The sequence below is a fragment of the Syngnathus floridae genome, chromosome 13 (assembly GCF_059516105.1).
Source record: "Syngnathus floridae isolate MCC-2025c chromosome 13, RoL_Sflo_1.0, whole genome shotgun sequence".
NCBI classification, from domain to species: domain Eukaryota; kingdom Metazoa; phylum Chordata; class Actinopteri; order Syngnathiformes; family Syngnathidae; genus Syngnathus; species Syngnathus floridae.
In genome coordinates this window covers 11,481,661-11,494,596 of record NC_142425.1, presented here as the reverse complement: position 1 = coordinate 11,494,596, position 12,936 = coordinate 11,481,661, and the positions used below count along the sequence as shown (strand labels likewise).

Here is a 12,936-nt window from a genome sequence, read left to right as displayed (position 1 = left end):
AAAAAAAATTAAAAAATGTTTATAGTATATATTTTTTTTCTGTGCGGCTTGGCGGCCCGGTACCAAGTGACACACGGACCGGTTGGGGACCTTTGGTGTAGATAACCATAACAATTTGGGTGGTCAGATCGGCTGCGCCTTATGATGACGTCACGCTACGGCAACTCTTATTGGACTAATTACGCGGCACCCAATTAAATTAGCATAAATTATAAATTAGCATAAATTATCATATGGAGTGCAATATTGCTAACTAATGTGAAAACGTACCATAATCCAAAAAAAGTGTTCTTGTTTTTCTTTATTTGCGTTTGCTCATTCAATTCACATCAAGGCCTGAACATAAAATTTGTAATACAGAGATTAAAAACAAACTATACATATTTTTCTTGGCCTTCAAAAGGAGACAGAGCTTCAGGTCAATGAGGCATATCGCCGCTCGCCTCCATCCATCACCCACATGTCTCCATCCCTGTGACAGGCTAACATCATCTTTGAGTCGGAGCACCTCCATCAGTCATCCGTCATGATGTTTGTGGCGGAACAAAGCCAGTCCATCGCTCAGTTGAAGGGAGATACGGACGTGAGGCATCCCGATGACAGACGACGGCGATGGCCCGTGTCTGGTGTCACTTGTGCAAACCTGTAAGGCGAGACTACTCCTCTGTGATCAGCGCCTTTGCTATTCTTTCAACCTTTATTTAGTTCTAGGAAGACACATGGATGCTTGGTTTGAGTACACCTGCAGAATAAAAATGTTTTGGTGTGATTCATCGAACTTCCCAATGACAAAAAACTCAAGTTTTTTTACAATTCACCATTGTCAGAAAACAAATTTCTAGGAAAAGTTTGTCACTGAACAACAGACACTTGGAAATGGTCCATACTGAAAATCTTTGTAACAAACAAAAAAACAGGTGTGTTTTGTTGACTGGATCTGCCCAAGGTAATCTTTCCTACCAAATTCCACTTTGCTACATGATTCTGCCAATAATGACTTCCCAAAATGAGAGCTCGGCCCAGCTTCCAAGCAGACACGTAACATGTTGGGGCTGGAATTGTACCACACTCACTGAACTATGGGGAGCATGCAAGGAATCTCGTGCAAGAGCACGTTCCTTGGCGGACACGGTCTATGTAACACATGGACACGGGCTACTAACTCTTGTACGTTTGTAGCAATATTGATGTGTTTGCTGGTGTTTTCAGGTGTGTGTGTGTGGGGGGGGGGGGGGCAGCCAAATTCAATTGGTCAAGACTTTCCCATGGTGGTTTTCACCAGCTCATAAGAGGAAATGAATAAAGTGAGCCAACATTGTTTTAGCGCAGCGTAAACATGTGCAGCTGCATTGTCGTGTGTTTATATGAAACAGTTGGCTACTATTATGTGTGGGACAAAGCAGGAAGTGCTGCCGGTAACGTCCATTCACAAATTTCTTGCAGGGGTCGAGCAGCTGTCAGGATGTCATGACCACACTAAAAGGTTGCCGCACCGATTGACTTACATCCAAAAAAAAAAATCTGAAGACCCTTCATTTTTATATTTTATATTGGAGAATTGTGCAAGTCTGTCCAATAGCTTTGTGAGATTAGGGGTGTCATAAAAACCGTCTGACCTTCTGACAGACTTTCTTGATGGGCCTGTACAAGCGGCATTTACATGACAACCTGAGATAAGGCAGCCAGGGAGTTTATCTGCAGCGTGTCTGTCAATCAAATCACTGTATGTGCATGTGTGTAGGTGCTCTTGTCTCTTTATCGACATTTGGCACAACCCTTCAGATTGAGGGATGTGGTCTGTGTGTGTGTATGAGCGTGTGTGTGTGCTCTTGCCTATCTAACTTTTCATGACACAACCCTTGCATCGGTTCTTTCTCTGCTCGTATGGCACAACCTCAACTGTCAATAGCCTAATGCTAATGTAAAAAAAGAAAAAAACATTTTTGGCATGAACAAATAGTTGTTGTTTTTTTAAAGATTTCGAAATATTATTTCATAATAATCGTGCAATCAGGTTGTCAGTGTGTTATTATTATCTTGCTCAACTTTTGGCAACTTACCTCATTTGCATACATTTCATGTGCTCTTGTTTTTCTATATAAATGTGTCACAATGAATTTTGTGTGAACTCATGTGCATGTCGCGTGGCAGTGAATAAACAAAGGAGACAACCCTCCCCCATCAGACAGCGTTGATAGACAGCTTTGTTTTTTTTCCTCCGGGAATAGCAGACGTCCCGATTGCAATATCCAGATTTGTTATCGCTCTTTTCAATCTTATTTATTAAACAAGGCGTCTGACAGCTGCAGGTGTGTGCGTGCGTGGGTTTAGTGATGTGATCAGGCAGGTGAGTGGAAAGGTGTACTGCGTGATCATGCAAGAGACTCAAATCGGGGCGGTGTCCGTAAAAGGATTACACAAAAACATAGCTGAGCATTCCTGGAAGTAAATTACCCATAATTATTAACCTTTGATGCATACAAAGAAGTTAAGTCAAATGCTTCCGTTTACAACACAAATGGTACCTCGATTACTTTTGAAGCTATGCGGCATGAAATTTTACCTTCTCCACTTTGCTCCAGCACGCCATCCATGTCTGTATTTAGTAAAATCAGAGAAGTCCGTTTTCTCGCTTAGTTCAGGACAACTTCATCTCCATACGTATAAGCAAGCTCAACTTATTTGTTTAACAACAGTGACACCTGCTGGACTGAGAGGCTCTTTACACCTCAAGTTCCTACGTCACATATGACCGCCATGCGTATACAGTGATCCCTCGCTACTTCGCGTTTCGTTTATCACGGCTTCACTACATCGCGGATTTTTTTTTTCAAATTAAAAAACAATTTAAAAGTCATAATAAAACTTCTAAATTGAGGAAAGATGTGTCTAACCTTTAGGACAATTGCTCCAAATGTTCGTTTACATTCCTTTAGAGGTCCGTTTTCACGTGTTAGCACGATTGCGACTTAGCATCTTTCCGCTAACTCGTTAGCCTGCCCAGTACTTCTTGTTGGTGACTGTACTTTGCGGATTTCATTTATCGTGGGAATATTTAAAGAGAGAAAGAGGGAGGGAGATGGAGAGAGACAGAGAGATAATGACAGTCCCTCGTACGATAACGAGCTATAATTAGCAACGTTTGTTTTCTGAGATGGCAGACAAAACACATTAGTAGTACGTTCCCACGCGCCTTCGTCACTCGTCAGATCCCGAGAGACGACGTCAACACTCATTCTTACAAGACAAGGGTTAAGCTACTTTACATTTGCCTTATGCATCCTGTTTTTGGTTAGAAGCCGCCATTTTGGGTGTTTGTTGATAAACTCATTGTATGGAATGGTAAAATGACACTGAAGTTGAAAGAATCTACATTAAAGTACTTTTTATATTTATTAGTGGGGAATTCCGAAAAATTTTAGAAAATTACTTACGTGAATTCTTTAGCTACCATAGGTTACATACTGTAATACAGGTACAAATAAGAGACTGTACACAAAGAAGAAATGAGAACTGCCTCCTCCACAATCTCAAAATTTCCAGCGGCATTTCCGGCCGGACAGGAAGCGAGTCCTACTGTTAACCCACTGAGTAAACATGATAACCGCGGATGGTTTACAGCCACTCGTCAGTCAACCTTCATTTTTCTTCCGGTTGATTTATGACGCCAACAACAACAGCGCTGCAGCTCTACACATTGTTCAACAACAATTTAAAAAAAAAAAATGTACAAGCGGAGAGTTCCGGGGTCAGACGGGCGGCGTGCTGTAACGGATCTCCGCGCCAAATTTGGGTACGGGAGGCGCAGGTGGAGTCTTCTGCTTTTTTAGGAGCATGCTGTGCTTGACGATGGCCTCTTCGTTGGCGTAGATGGGCGCGTCGGCGTCGTCCGAGTGGTAGCCCGACTGGTAGCCGCTCGTCTGGTTGGAGGACTCGGACGCCAGGGATTCTTTGCTTTTGCAACGTATGAGCTGGCTGATGGGGGGAGACCACATGATGTCACTCGATCATTTATCGTAGGGGATGCGAAACTATTAACAGTTGCGCAATAGTGTTAGCCCTTTAGCTCGATGTCAAGTGGCGTGCTTACCTCAAGTTGGGCGTCATTGAGAGCTGCGGACTCGAACTTATCGCTTCCCCAGGTGAACAGTCCATGTGACCCTCCTAAAGTATATGAAAAAAATAGTAATATAATATAAAAAATAGAATATTACAACTTTATTCTAATACATTTCTGATATTCCAGAAACTTTCCATTCTCTTTTCTAATTTATTGACATTATTTTGTCAGTATTTATCGTATTGACTGTTTCTCACCATGACGCTGCTGTGCTCCACAGGGACATCATCAAACGTCTTCACGCTGAGCCTCCGACTGCAGATTTCGCCCTGCCTGGACCCCGACAATACATTCAAATGTCAGCGGATGAGCTCACATACCAGGAATGTAAAATTTCGAGTATATATTACGCAGACCCGAGAGCCAGAGCGTTGTCATAGTGCGGCTGAGCTTCCAGGATGTCTCTGTTCTGAGGAATGGCGTAAGACAGAGCTCCCGCCGCGTCGCCTTCTGCCGTCAGGGGGATGTAGTCCTTGCCGTCCTGGAGGAGACAGCGCCAGTTTTCATGTTAGGCTATTTTTTTCTCGGGAGACTCTAAGCTTAAATGGGCAAATGTTGCAACCTGATGAGCGCTGGCCTGCAGCAAATTGCCCAGATGCTCCACCAGTTCCGCGAAGGTAGGCCTGTCCGTGGGACGGTCCAGCCAGCAGTCCAACATGGTCTGGTATCTATCAAAATAATTGGTTATGGAGGACTCAGAGTGACAATATATCCGAGCAAGTCTCAAGGATCTCCTTGTCACTCACATCTCTGAGGTGGCGTACTCTGGTGGTCTCATCCTGGTGCCTTCTTTAAGCCGTCGGCAGAAAGTCTCGTCGATGCACACGCCAGGATAGGGAGATGCTCCTGGAGATGGGACAAAAGTCTTTTTTAATACCAAAACAAAGACTAGCCTGTGCAGATTTAGACTCTGCTATTTAACCAAGTTAGTTTACCAAGTGAAAAGATCTCCCAGAGAAGGACCCCAAAGGACCAGACATCACTTTGGGTGGTGTACACCCGGTCGAAGATGGTCTCTGGCGCCATCCACTTCAAAGGAAGCCGTGCCTACGGGGAAAACCAGACATGTGTGCTGTTTTTGCCACGCTCATGACTCGAATCACATGCAAGCCCGAGGGAACTCACATCTCCCTTGCGAACGTAATCCGGGTCTTTGTAGACATCCCTAGCCAGGCCAAAGTCGCAGATCTTTACCACGTTGTTCTCCGAGAGCAGGATGTTCCTGGCGGCCAGATCTCTGTGGATGCACTGAAAGCGCATGAATGAGGTTAACGTCCATGTGGAGGGAATCTGTTTGGACGTCCGTGTTCTTGGATTGTGGTTTCACCTTGCGAGAGGACAGGAACTCCATTCCTTTGGCCACCTGGAAACTGTAGCAGATCAGGTCCTCCATGGTCAGGTGGTCATCATCTGTGCTCTCTGTAACGCATGGCGGGTTGTTAGGAACGACAGAGGTGGAGGAGAAGGTCAAACTGGAGTTAAGTACCATCCTGGGGTGTCAGGTGGCTGCCTGAAGCTCTGTCGGCAGTCCCGGTGCAGATGTCCAGCTGAGCGATCTTCCCCAGGCCGAGATCACCTTCGGTCACGTCGACTTCTGCGGACGTCCACCTTTGGCTGTCTGTTCTCTTTCTCTGAGGAGGTCAGAAGAACAAAAATGAAGATCTAGTCACCATCAAGTGCCATCTTTGATCCATCTACCTTATACGGGCTGTATTCTCCACGTTTGCTCTTCAAGTAACTGGAGAGGTTTCCGTGTTTGCAGTACTCCACGATGACCATGAGAGGGCCTAAAGTGGCATTGATTGAAACGTCATTGCGTCACAAGTTATTCTCATGGGGGGGGGGGGAGCACTCACCGCCAGGCTTGGTGCAGGCTCCCAGAAGGTTGACCACATTCAGATGATGTCCGATGTGAATGAGGATCTTCAATTCTGACATCAAAGCTCGGAACTCGCTGGACGTGGCTCCCTCTGCCACACCACAACATTTGACCTCTCTCTTCCATAAAAGTATGGATGATAACTCACCTTTAAGCATCTTAACGGCCACGGTGGTGCAGGTGGTGATTTTCTCGATCCCGAAGGCGGCGGCTTCCACAACCTGACCGAAAGCGCCTCGTCCCAGCGGGTCACCTTTAAACGCACAACGAAGTTCATCTGATTGTTTGACTGATGCTGCGTTCAATGATACTGGGAAATATCACACTTCGAGTGTAGACATGAAATATGGCTAATGAATTATTTTACATGACCAACTGGAAACGAATTTAAAAATCATAGCTGGGAACCCAAATGTATTCTTCATGTACCGAGCTTCAGCCTGTCCCGAGGGAACTCCCACTTGTTTGCGTCGTAAGTGAGCCGCTCGCACTGCTCGTCCATGGGCACGTCCTCCGAATCCAGGATCATGGAGAGGTAGCCCGTCTTGAGATCGCCACGGTTGGCCTGAAACGGTTTGCATGACAGAGCGGTATTGTTAGCGGGTTTACAGTGAAGCTCCCTCCAGTGAAAAGGGGCCCGATGGGTGTACGTGACTTCTGAGGGAAGAAAATGACCTCGCTGCCCTTGGACACAAAAGACAGCGGTCGCTTCTAATCAGTCATACTTGTGTGTAAGTGTGTGTGTTTCACGAGTGCTGGAAATTGAATGAATCGTGCGTGAGAACATTGCGGTCGTGTCAAAGCTTTTGTGAGCAAATCAAATCGGCGAAGAATATTTCTGTGGAAATTCTTACTCGTTTTCTCCGACGGAAGACAAAGACGAGCAGTAGCCATAAAAACATGGCGAAGACCACCGAGCCGATGGGGACGATCAGCTCCACGTTGGTTTTTTCCTCCGCGTCTGAAAGCAGCACAATCACAAAGCAAAAATGCAGAAAATGGAGGGGTGGAATGAACCAAGTCTAAAATTGGGACTTCCCGAAAATCCCCCCCACCAAAAAATACAGATGGTCATGAAATATGTTGATGCGGGGATTCATCACCCCAATGAGGGACGGTTCAATTTGTGTTTGGCTCGTGTCAGAAATATTTCATGAGGTCATCATAACACGTTTTCGTTGGCCAAAGTCAATCGTACAAAGAGTTCTCTCTGTCTCTTGTGCACGCGTGCTAATTTGTGGTGTCTAGCTCATTAGCAGAGGCGCCGCCCCTTGTTCGAAGAAGGTCCACATTCTGCTGGCAAGGCCCGGGTCACGTAGACGGCTTTGTCTCCCGGTGGTCGCCTCAGACAAGAGAACCGAAGCCAGGCCGAGTAGCCCCCCCCCCCCGAAAAAAAAACACCACAACTCTTTGTCCTCTATAGTCGTCCCATTGTTTTGGATTTAGAAACTCCCGGGAGGATTGAGTACACAAATGGAGCTAGCTTCCTGTCATGAGGAAGTTCCCTTCCTTTCAAATGTTTGATATGAAATAATAAAAAAATAAAATTAGCCTTGAGGTTAAATATAAATGAGATTACTTTAGCCAGGAGGATTCAGGCTGAACAATATGTTAATGTCAACAAACAGGAAATGGTGCTTCCCATTCTGAAAGACTGGAGATAAAATTCCGCCTCTAAGCTGTGCATGAGATTAAAAAATACTACTTAAAATTATTCTCAAAAACATGATTTGCTAGTAGATGTTTGATCTGACCAACCAGAGGACGGCTAAATGATGACATCATCAACTCTAAAAGTAAAATAGGCCAGCACTACTGATTTGGAAGGTTCTAGGCAGATTCAATTGACATGACTACACCCCCAAAAATCAAGCATAAATTGGAAGCAGCCAATTAGCTATGCTAATAGTTAAGCTAGCTCCAGACTGACCTTCCGTAGTCAACACGGCCTCCGAGGTGTCGCATCCTTGGCTGTTGCAAGCGGAGCAGCTGTACAATCCGCCATCGTCCTTCTTGACACGCTGGATGGTGAGCAGATGACCACGCCGACTCAGGATCACACCTAAAAAGGAGTCACGAGGGTATTCGAGAAAGACTGACATCGGTTTAAATAGAATAGTCTTACCGGAGCCTTCAACCACAGTCTGGTTGTTTTTGGTCCACACCACCGTCGGGTCGGGCGTGCCGGCGGCGGCGCACAGGAGCGAGACAGTGGCGCTCACGTTGACTTTTTGGTCGGTGAGGTTGTTGAGGATCCTCGGCGCCTCCAGACCTGTTGACAGTTGACGAAAAGTAATACACGAATGTCCCAAAGGGTTTTAATTGCTTATAGTGGCCACAGGAGGGCGACAAAGCCTATTTTTCTTTTAGATAAAATTATGGCGTGACAAAATGCTCGCTTAATAGCTGCTAACATGATTTCTGTCATATTTTTGGACATTTTGAATTTTTGGGTCTGATTTTGGGTCACTTTGTTGGCTGAAGTTCATAAAATAAAAATGCAGCATTTATAGGTTGACAAATTCAAAGTGTTATCCCACCTTTGAGTGATAGGTGGCGCAGCAGACAAGTCCTCTCCCTGGTCTTGAGGCTCTCCACCTGGCAGGCGTACAGGCCCTCGTCCCGTCGGGAAGCATAGGGCAGCACTAGCTCCAAACTCACGTTGGCGCCACGCTCGCCATTGGACGTGTCGAGGCGCAGCAACGGCGTTGGCGGTAGCGCCAACGAGCGGCACGGTTGCGCGGCCGCCGCCCGCTCCCACCCGGAACTGTTGGAAACGCGGAACCAGGCCAGGTTGCCGTATATCAACCCGTCGACCTTGCAGCGGAGAGACACGTGGTCCTCCTCCAGAGGTTCATTAGACGGAGACATGCTCAGCTCCAGGCCGCCTGCAGACACAAGTGGCGGAGTTAAAGCCAAAATTTTCATCATGCGTAGAAGATCATACTCACGTGTCACGTGGAAGAAAATAACCCGAGAATCCTTTCCCACTTTGTTGGCGGCCGTGCATCGGTACAGGGCGTCGACTTTGGCTTCGTGGAACTTCAAGGAGCTCACCATTTTCTGTCAGCCAGAAAAAAAAAAAGTTTTTTGTTTTCCTGGGCAGTGTAGCGTAAAATAAAAGTCTGAATGTACCTTCTGGCCATGATCCACATCAGTGGAGATCTGCTCCACACGGTTGTGCGCGGTGCCGTTATGGATGTCACGCCAAGCTTTGCAGTAGACTATTTGCTCCTCAGATTTGGACAGTCCCGGCCTGTGTGACCAAAAAAACCAAATAAAAGTAGGTGAAGCGTTACAACAAAAACTGTCCAAATAAGCAGCAGAGGCAAAAAGATGAGGAAATATTACACCCAAAAAACATTGTGCAAGAAAAAAAAGCTAATAAAAAGATGAGGAAATTTGACAAGTCATAAAAAATAAAAATAATAAAATAAAACTAGGTAAAACGGCCCAAAATCGGACCAAAACCTGACAAATATGTCAAAACACAGTTTTACAAAAAAATGGAAAAAAGAACAATAAAAAACAAATATTAAAATTGACCAAAAAAAGCTGGCAAAAAAAGGTCTGCTGGTGAAAAAATAAAAATACTGTATAATATTGAATCTGACAAAACTGATAGTCATGGACAAAAACACCCCCAAAATAACCTGACAAATTCTGACAAAACTTTGATAAAAAAAAGTCTAAAAAAGGAAAACTCCTTCTACGTGTCAAAAACATCGCCATAAAGTCAGCCCAGCACAGCTTCCCTTGTTTTGCTACGCTGCATTTTGAGCTTCAATAAAACCGACTTCTCAAGGACGACCGAAAAAGACAAATGGGACCACAACAGGAAAGCTAACGCGGGACGGCTACGAGGAAGCGGCGAGATGTGCAGACAGCAGATAAGGAACCCGCTCCGTGCGCTTCTTCAGGCTCTTGCGTAATCGCTTTGTCTCAAAATGGACACCGTGTGGTCTTCCAAGTCGCATCTGGTCATTGTCTCCACCTGTGTTTTGTCAACATTCCCTTTCCCGGTGGCGGGAACATCTACTGAAGTTCCTCAAACTCACACAAAAGCCTCGGGACAGTTGTCGGTGGACATCCACTGCCACTGGATGTACGTGGGTGTGGGAAAACCTCGGGCGGTGCATCGCAGCGTCGGGGTGCTGCCGTACAAAAAAACGTCCGTGTCCACCGCCACTTCCTTCTCAATGATATGAGGAGGAACTAAAATGAGAGAAAACAACAATTACAACCACTGCAGGCCCACGGCCGGAATGACTGCAGGTTCTGATAAAAACGTGCCATTAACCAGAAGCTGGAAAGATCTCCTTTGCTCATCTTTGGTGACTTTGTTGCTGAGGACGATCGTGTAGTTCCCCATGTCGGTTTCGGTGACGCCGCGAAAGATGAGGGCGTCGCTTCTCTGCTTGATCCGGTGGTCTTCCTTCAGCGGGAGGCCATTTTTTAACCTGCAGTGACAAACATCAGCTGGATTGACCTCAAAAACAGAAAATCGAGTCTCCACTTACCATTTAAAGCTCGGTTCGGGGTAGGCTGTGTAGCGAACGGGTATGGTGGTGGGTGACAAGCCTCCCATATTCACCTCCCATACTTTGGTCCAAGGCTCCTTTATGTCAATGAATGGCTTTTCTGGAAAGGGTCCCGAAATTCATCCAGGGGAATCGTTCCGATTCATTTTGAACAAACATACCGTAAACCTTGAGGAAGGCTGTGACGCTTTTCTCCATGGCTCCACTGGAGGCCGTGCAGGTGTATTCGCCGGTGTGTTCCACGGTCACGTTGTCCACCACCAGTGTGTTGGATAACTCCAGAGAGTCCCACAGCTTCTTCTTGTACGGCGTCATGTGAGCTGCCCTTGAACCATTGCCCGCTATCTGAAGGTGAGAATCCAGGTGGTGGTTACATGGCCATCCAGATGATAGGCCGAACAAAGCTAACATTAGCGGCTAACTTACGAGCCACTAGCTGGAATAAAAATGGCTCACCAGAGGTTGGCCGGCGTGGGTCCAGTTGAACTCGATGCCCACGTTGAGTTCAGTGTACGCGGTACAGCTGAGCACCAGACGCTCACCGACGGACAGCCTGACTTGCGCGGGGGTCAGAATGAGGTCGTAAATCTTGTATCCTGCGGAAGAGGGCGGACGGGTGTTTAGGGAGGGTGGGGGTGCTACGCACGGACAGTCGGCAGGCCGCCCCGCTTCCATTGTTCTCCCGAGACTTGTTAGATGTTTCTGTTTCTCACCCACGACAGCCACCACGTAGAGGGGGGACTTGAAGGTCTCATCGCCGATGCGGGTCTGGCAGGAGACCACGCCGGCGTAGCTGATTAGATGACTAGGGATGGTGAAGCCGGTTCTGGCGTCCCACAGGGAGTCTTTCCCATCTGGATGGAACTCTTTGTTTGGATACTTCTGACAGACAGGGAGATGTTGAGTTTGAACAGACAATAGACCTTGAGATAGAAGGTCAAAAGAAACTTACAGTATGAAGTGTCACGTTGAGGTTCTCCAGAGATCCTCGGCACGGTATGACCACCCGCTCACCTTCCCGGATGAACACCACCTCGTATTCTTTTTCGGACGGAACAAACGGCACCTTGTCATCTGCAACCACAAATGACTTGTCACGAAAAATCGACTTCAAGTACGCCGGGGTTAGAACTGAAGACCCCACCACGAACAAAAACGTGAACCGCCGCTGATGTCTTGCTGCTTTCCGTTTTGAGATTGCGGTAGGAGCACCGGTATTGTCCCGTTTCGTTGACGGTGGCGTTGGTGATCCGCAGCTCCGTGCAAAAGAGGCCCGACCCGCTACAGTCGCTGATGGAAAAGCGAGCGCTGGTGGGAGGGGTGGTCCAACGCAGGTACTGGCGGCCTCTGCGGAAGGTCCATACGATTTCATAAGGTGGCTTTCCGTGGCGTGAAACTGGAGGGGCATTTAATGGCAGACCTACCTGCACGTGAGCTCCAGGTTGTCGGATTTGTTCATCCGATGGACGCCGTGGATGTTCAGCAACGGTGGGTCGGAGGTGAAGCGCAGCTCGATAGCTTTACGCAGACAAAGTGGGAGGAGTTAGTACAATGAATAGTAGTTGCCTCGCCAAAATTGAAACGGAAGGCGGCCATTTTGGTTTGAAGCCGACACGTTGGGTCTCATAGATTTGTCTTTATAGTGCTTGAAAGATTACAAACATTTATTTCAGCAATTACCACAACTAATCAACCCACAAGTACACATTTTTGCGCGCCTGTGGCTCCTACATCCCAGAGCGGCAACAAAATGGCGGATCTGTGTCAAAACAGGAAGCCGGGAAAGATGGGCCGGGTCAGGCTCAATAGGCTCGAGCCCTAGCGCGGCCTAGGTGGAGTTCCTGTTTCAGAGGATACGGGCTGACCCCCACCCAGCCCACGTCAGCAGACATTGTGTGGAAAAAAAACAAGTCACACAATGGAAGCTTACGCAAACTATTTTACATTTAAAACAGAGTAAATTCTAAATCCCATTAAAACAAGACCCAATAAGAATGAAATGGCCTTACCAGCACCATAGCAAAGTTCCAAACTAAAAACAACAATAAAAAGTGCCCGAGCCATTTGCCCATAAATGGACTCCGGGAATAATTCGGGAAAAAGTCGACGGAGGCAAATAAACGAATCCTTTCAAAAGCGATCCATGGAAGCGGTGTGCTGAAGAACCGCCGGCCAATGCTCAGCTGCAGGTCCCCCTTGGAGGTGGATGTGCTTCTGAGAGGGGCAGAGGGAAGGCACTGGAGCTGGCCAGCCTGCAGGGGAGGAGCATCCCAGGCTGAGTGGACAGACACCATGACTTTACTTTGATCTACTGCCGATATAAAATACCTGCCCGACATGGATAAATAAAGGTTAACTAGCTAAATAGACAAACTAGATTATTATTATCTTTTCTT

General features: G+C 46.8%; 1 protein-coding gene across 2 annotated transcripts; it reads right to left on the bottom strand.

Annotated features, from left to right (window-relative positions):
* Window positions 1-3,379: 3,379 nt before the first annotated feature.
* On the bottom strand, window positions 3,380-12,853 carry kdr (kinase insert domain receptor (a type III receptor tyrosine kinase)). 2 transcript variants are annotated; one of them, XM_088395117.1, is made up of 30 exons: window positions 12,550-12,853; window positions 11,965-12,058; window positions 11,685-11,887; window positions 11,493-11,614; window positions 11,254-11,422; window positions 10,997-11,136; window positions 10,702-10,885; window positions 10,520-10,640; window positions 10,293-10,459; window positions 10,058-10,214; window positions 9,135-9,255; window positions 8,951-9,062; window positions 8,540-8,887; window positions 8,125-8,271; window positions 7,930-8,061; window positions 6,854-6,960; window positions 6,429-6,564; window positions 6,148-6,252; window positions 5,977-6,090; window positions 5,819-5,907; window positions 5,607-5,751; window positions 5,448-5,539; window positions 5,246-5,368; window positions 5,056-5,167; window positions 4,867-4,966; window positions 4,683-4,788; window positions 4,477-4,601; window positions 4,318-4,393; window positions 4,091-4,164; window positions 3,380-3,975 (listed from the first exon to the last, which is right to left on the bottom strand). In XM_088395117.1, exons 1-30 carry the CDS (start codon window positions 12,602-12,604, stop codon window positions 3,750-3,752), a joined length of 4,002 nt encoding a protein of 1,333 aa, XP_088251243.1. In that variant the 5' UTR covers window positions 12,605-12,853; the 3' UTR covers window positions 3,380-3,749. The 2 variants fall into 2 exon arrangements, with proteins under 2 accessions (XP_088251243.1, XP_088251244.1); XM_088395118.1 differs by having other exon boundaries at window positions 11,254-11,419; window positions 12,550-12,852.
* Window positions 12,854-12,936: the final 83 nt, after the last annotated feature.

What these genes read in the sequence shown, in the direction of transcription:
- kdr (XM_088395117.1), bottom strand. Translation starts at nt 12,604, where the DNA reads ATGGCTCGGGCACTTTTTATTGTTGTTTTTAGTTTGGAACTTTGCTAT. An exon ending in ATGTGGATCATGGCCAGAAG is followed by an intron (nt 9,063 to 9,134) that starts GTACATTCAGAC and finishes TCTGGCTGACAG; the next exon opens with AAAATGGTGAGCTCCTTGAA. An exon ending in GACAACGCTCTGGCTCTCGG is followed by an intron (nt 4,394 to 4,476) that starts GTCTGCGTAATA and finishes GTCGGGGTCCAG; the next exon opens with GCAGGGCGAAATCTGCAGTC.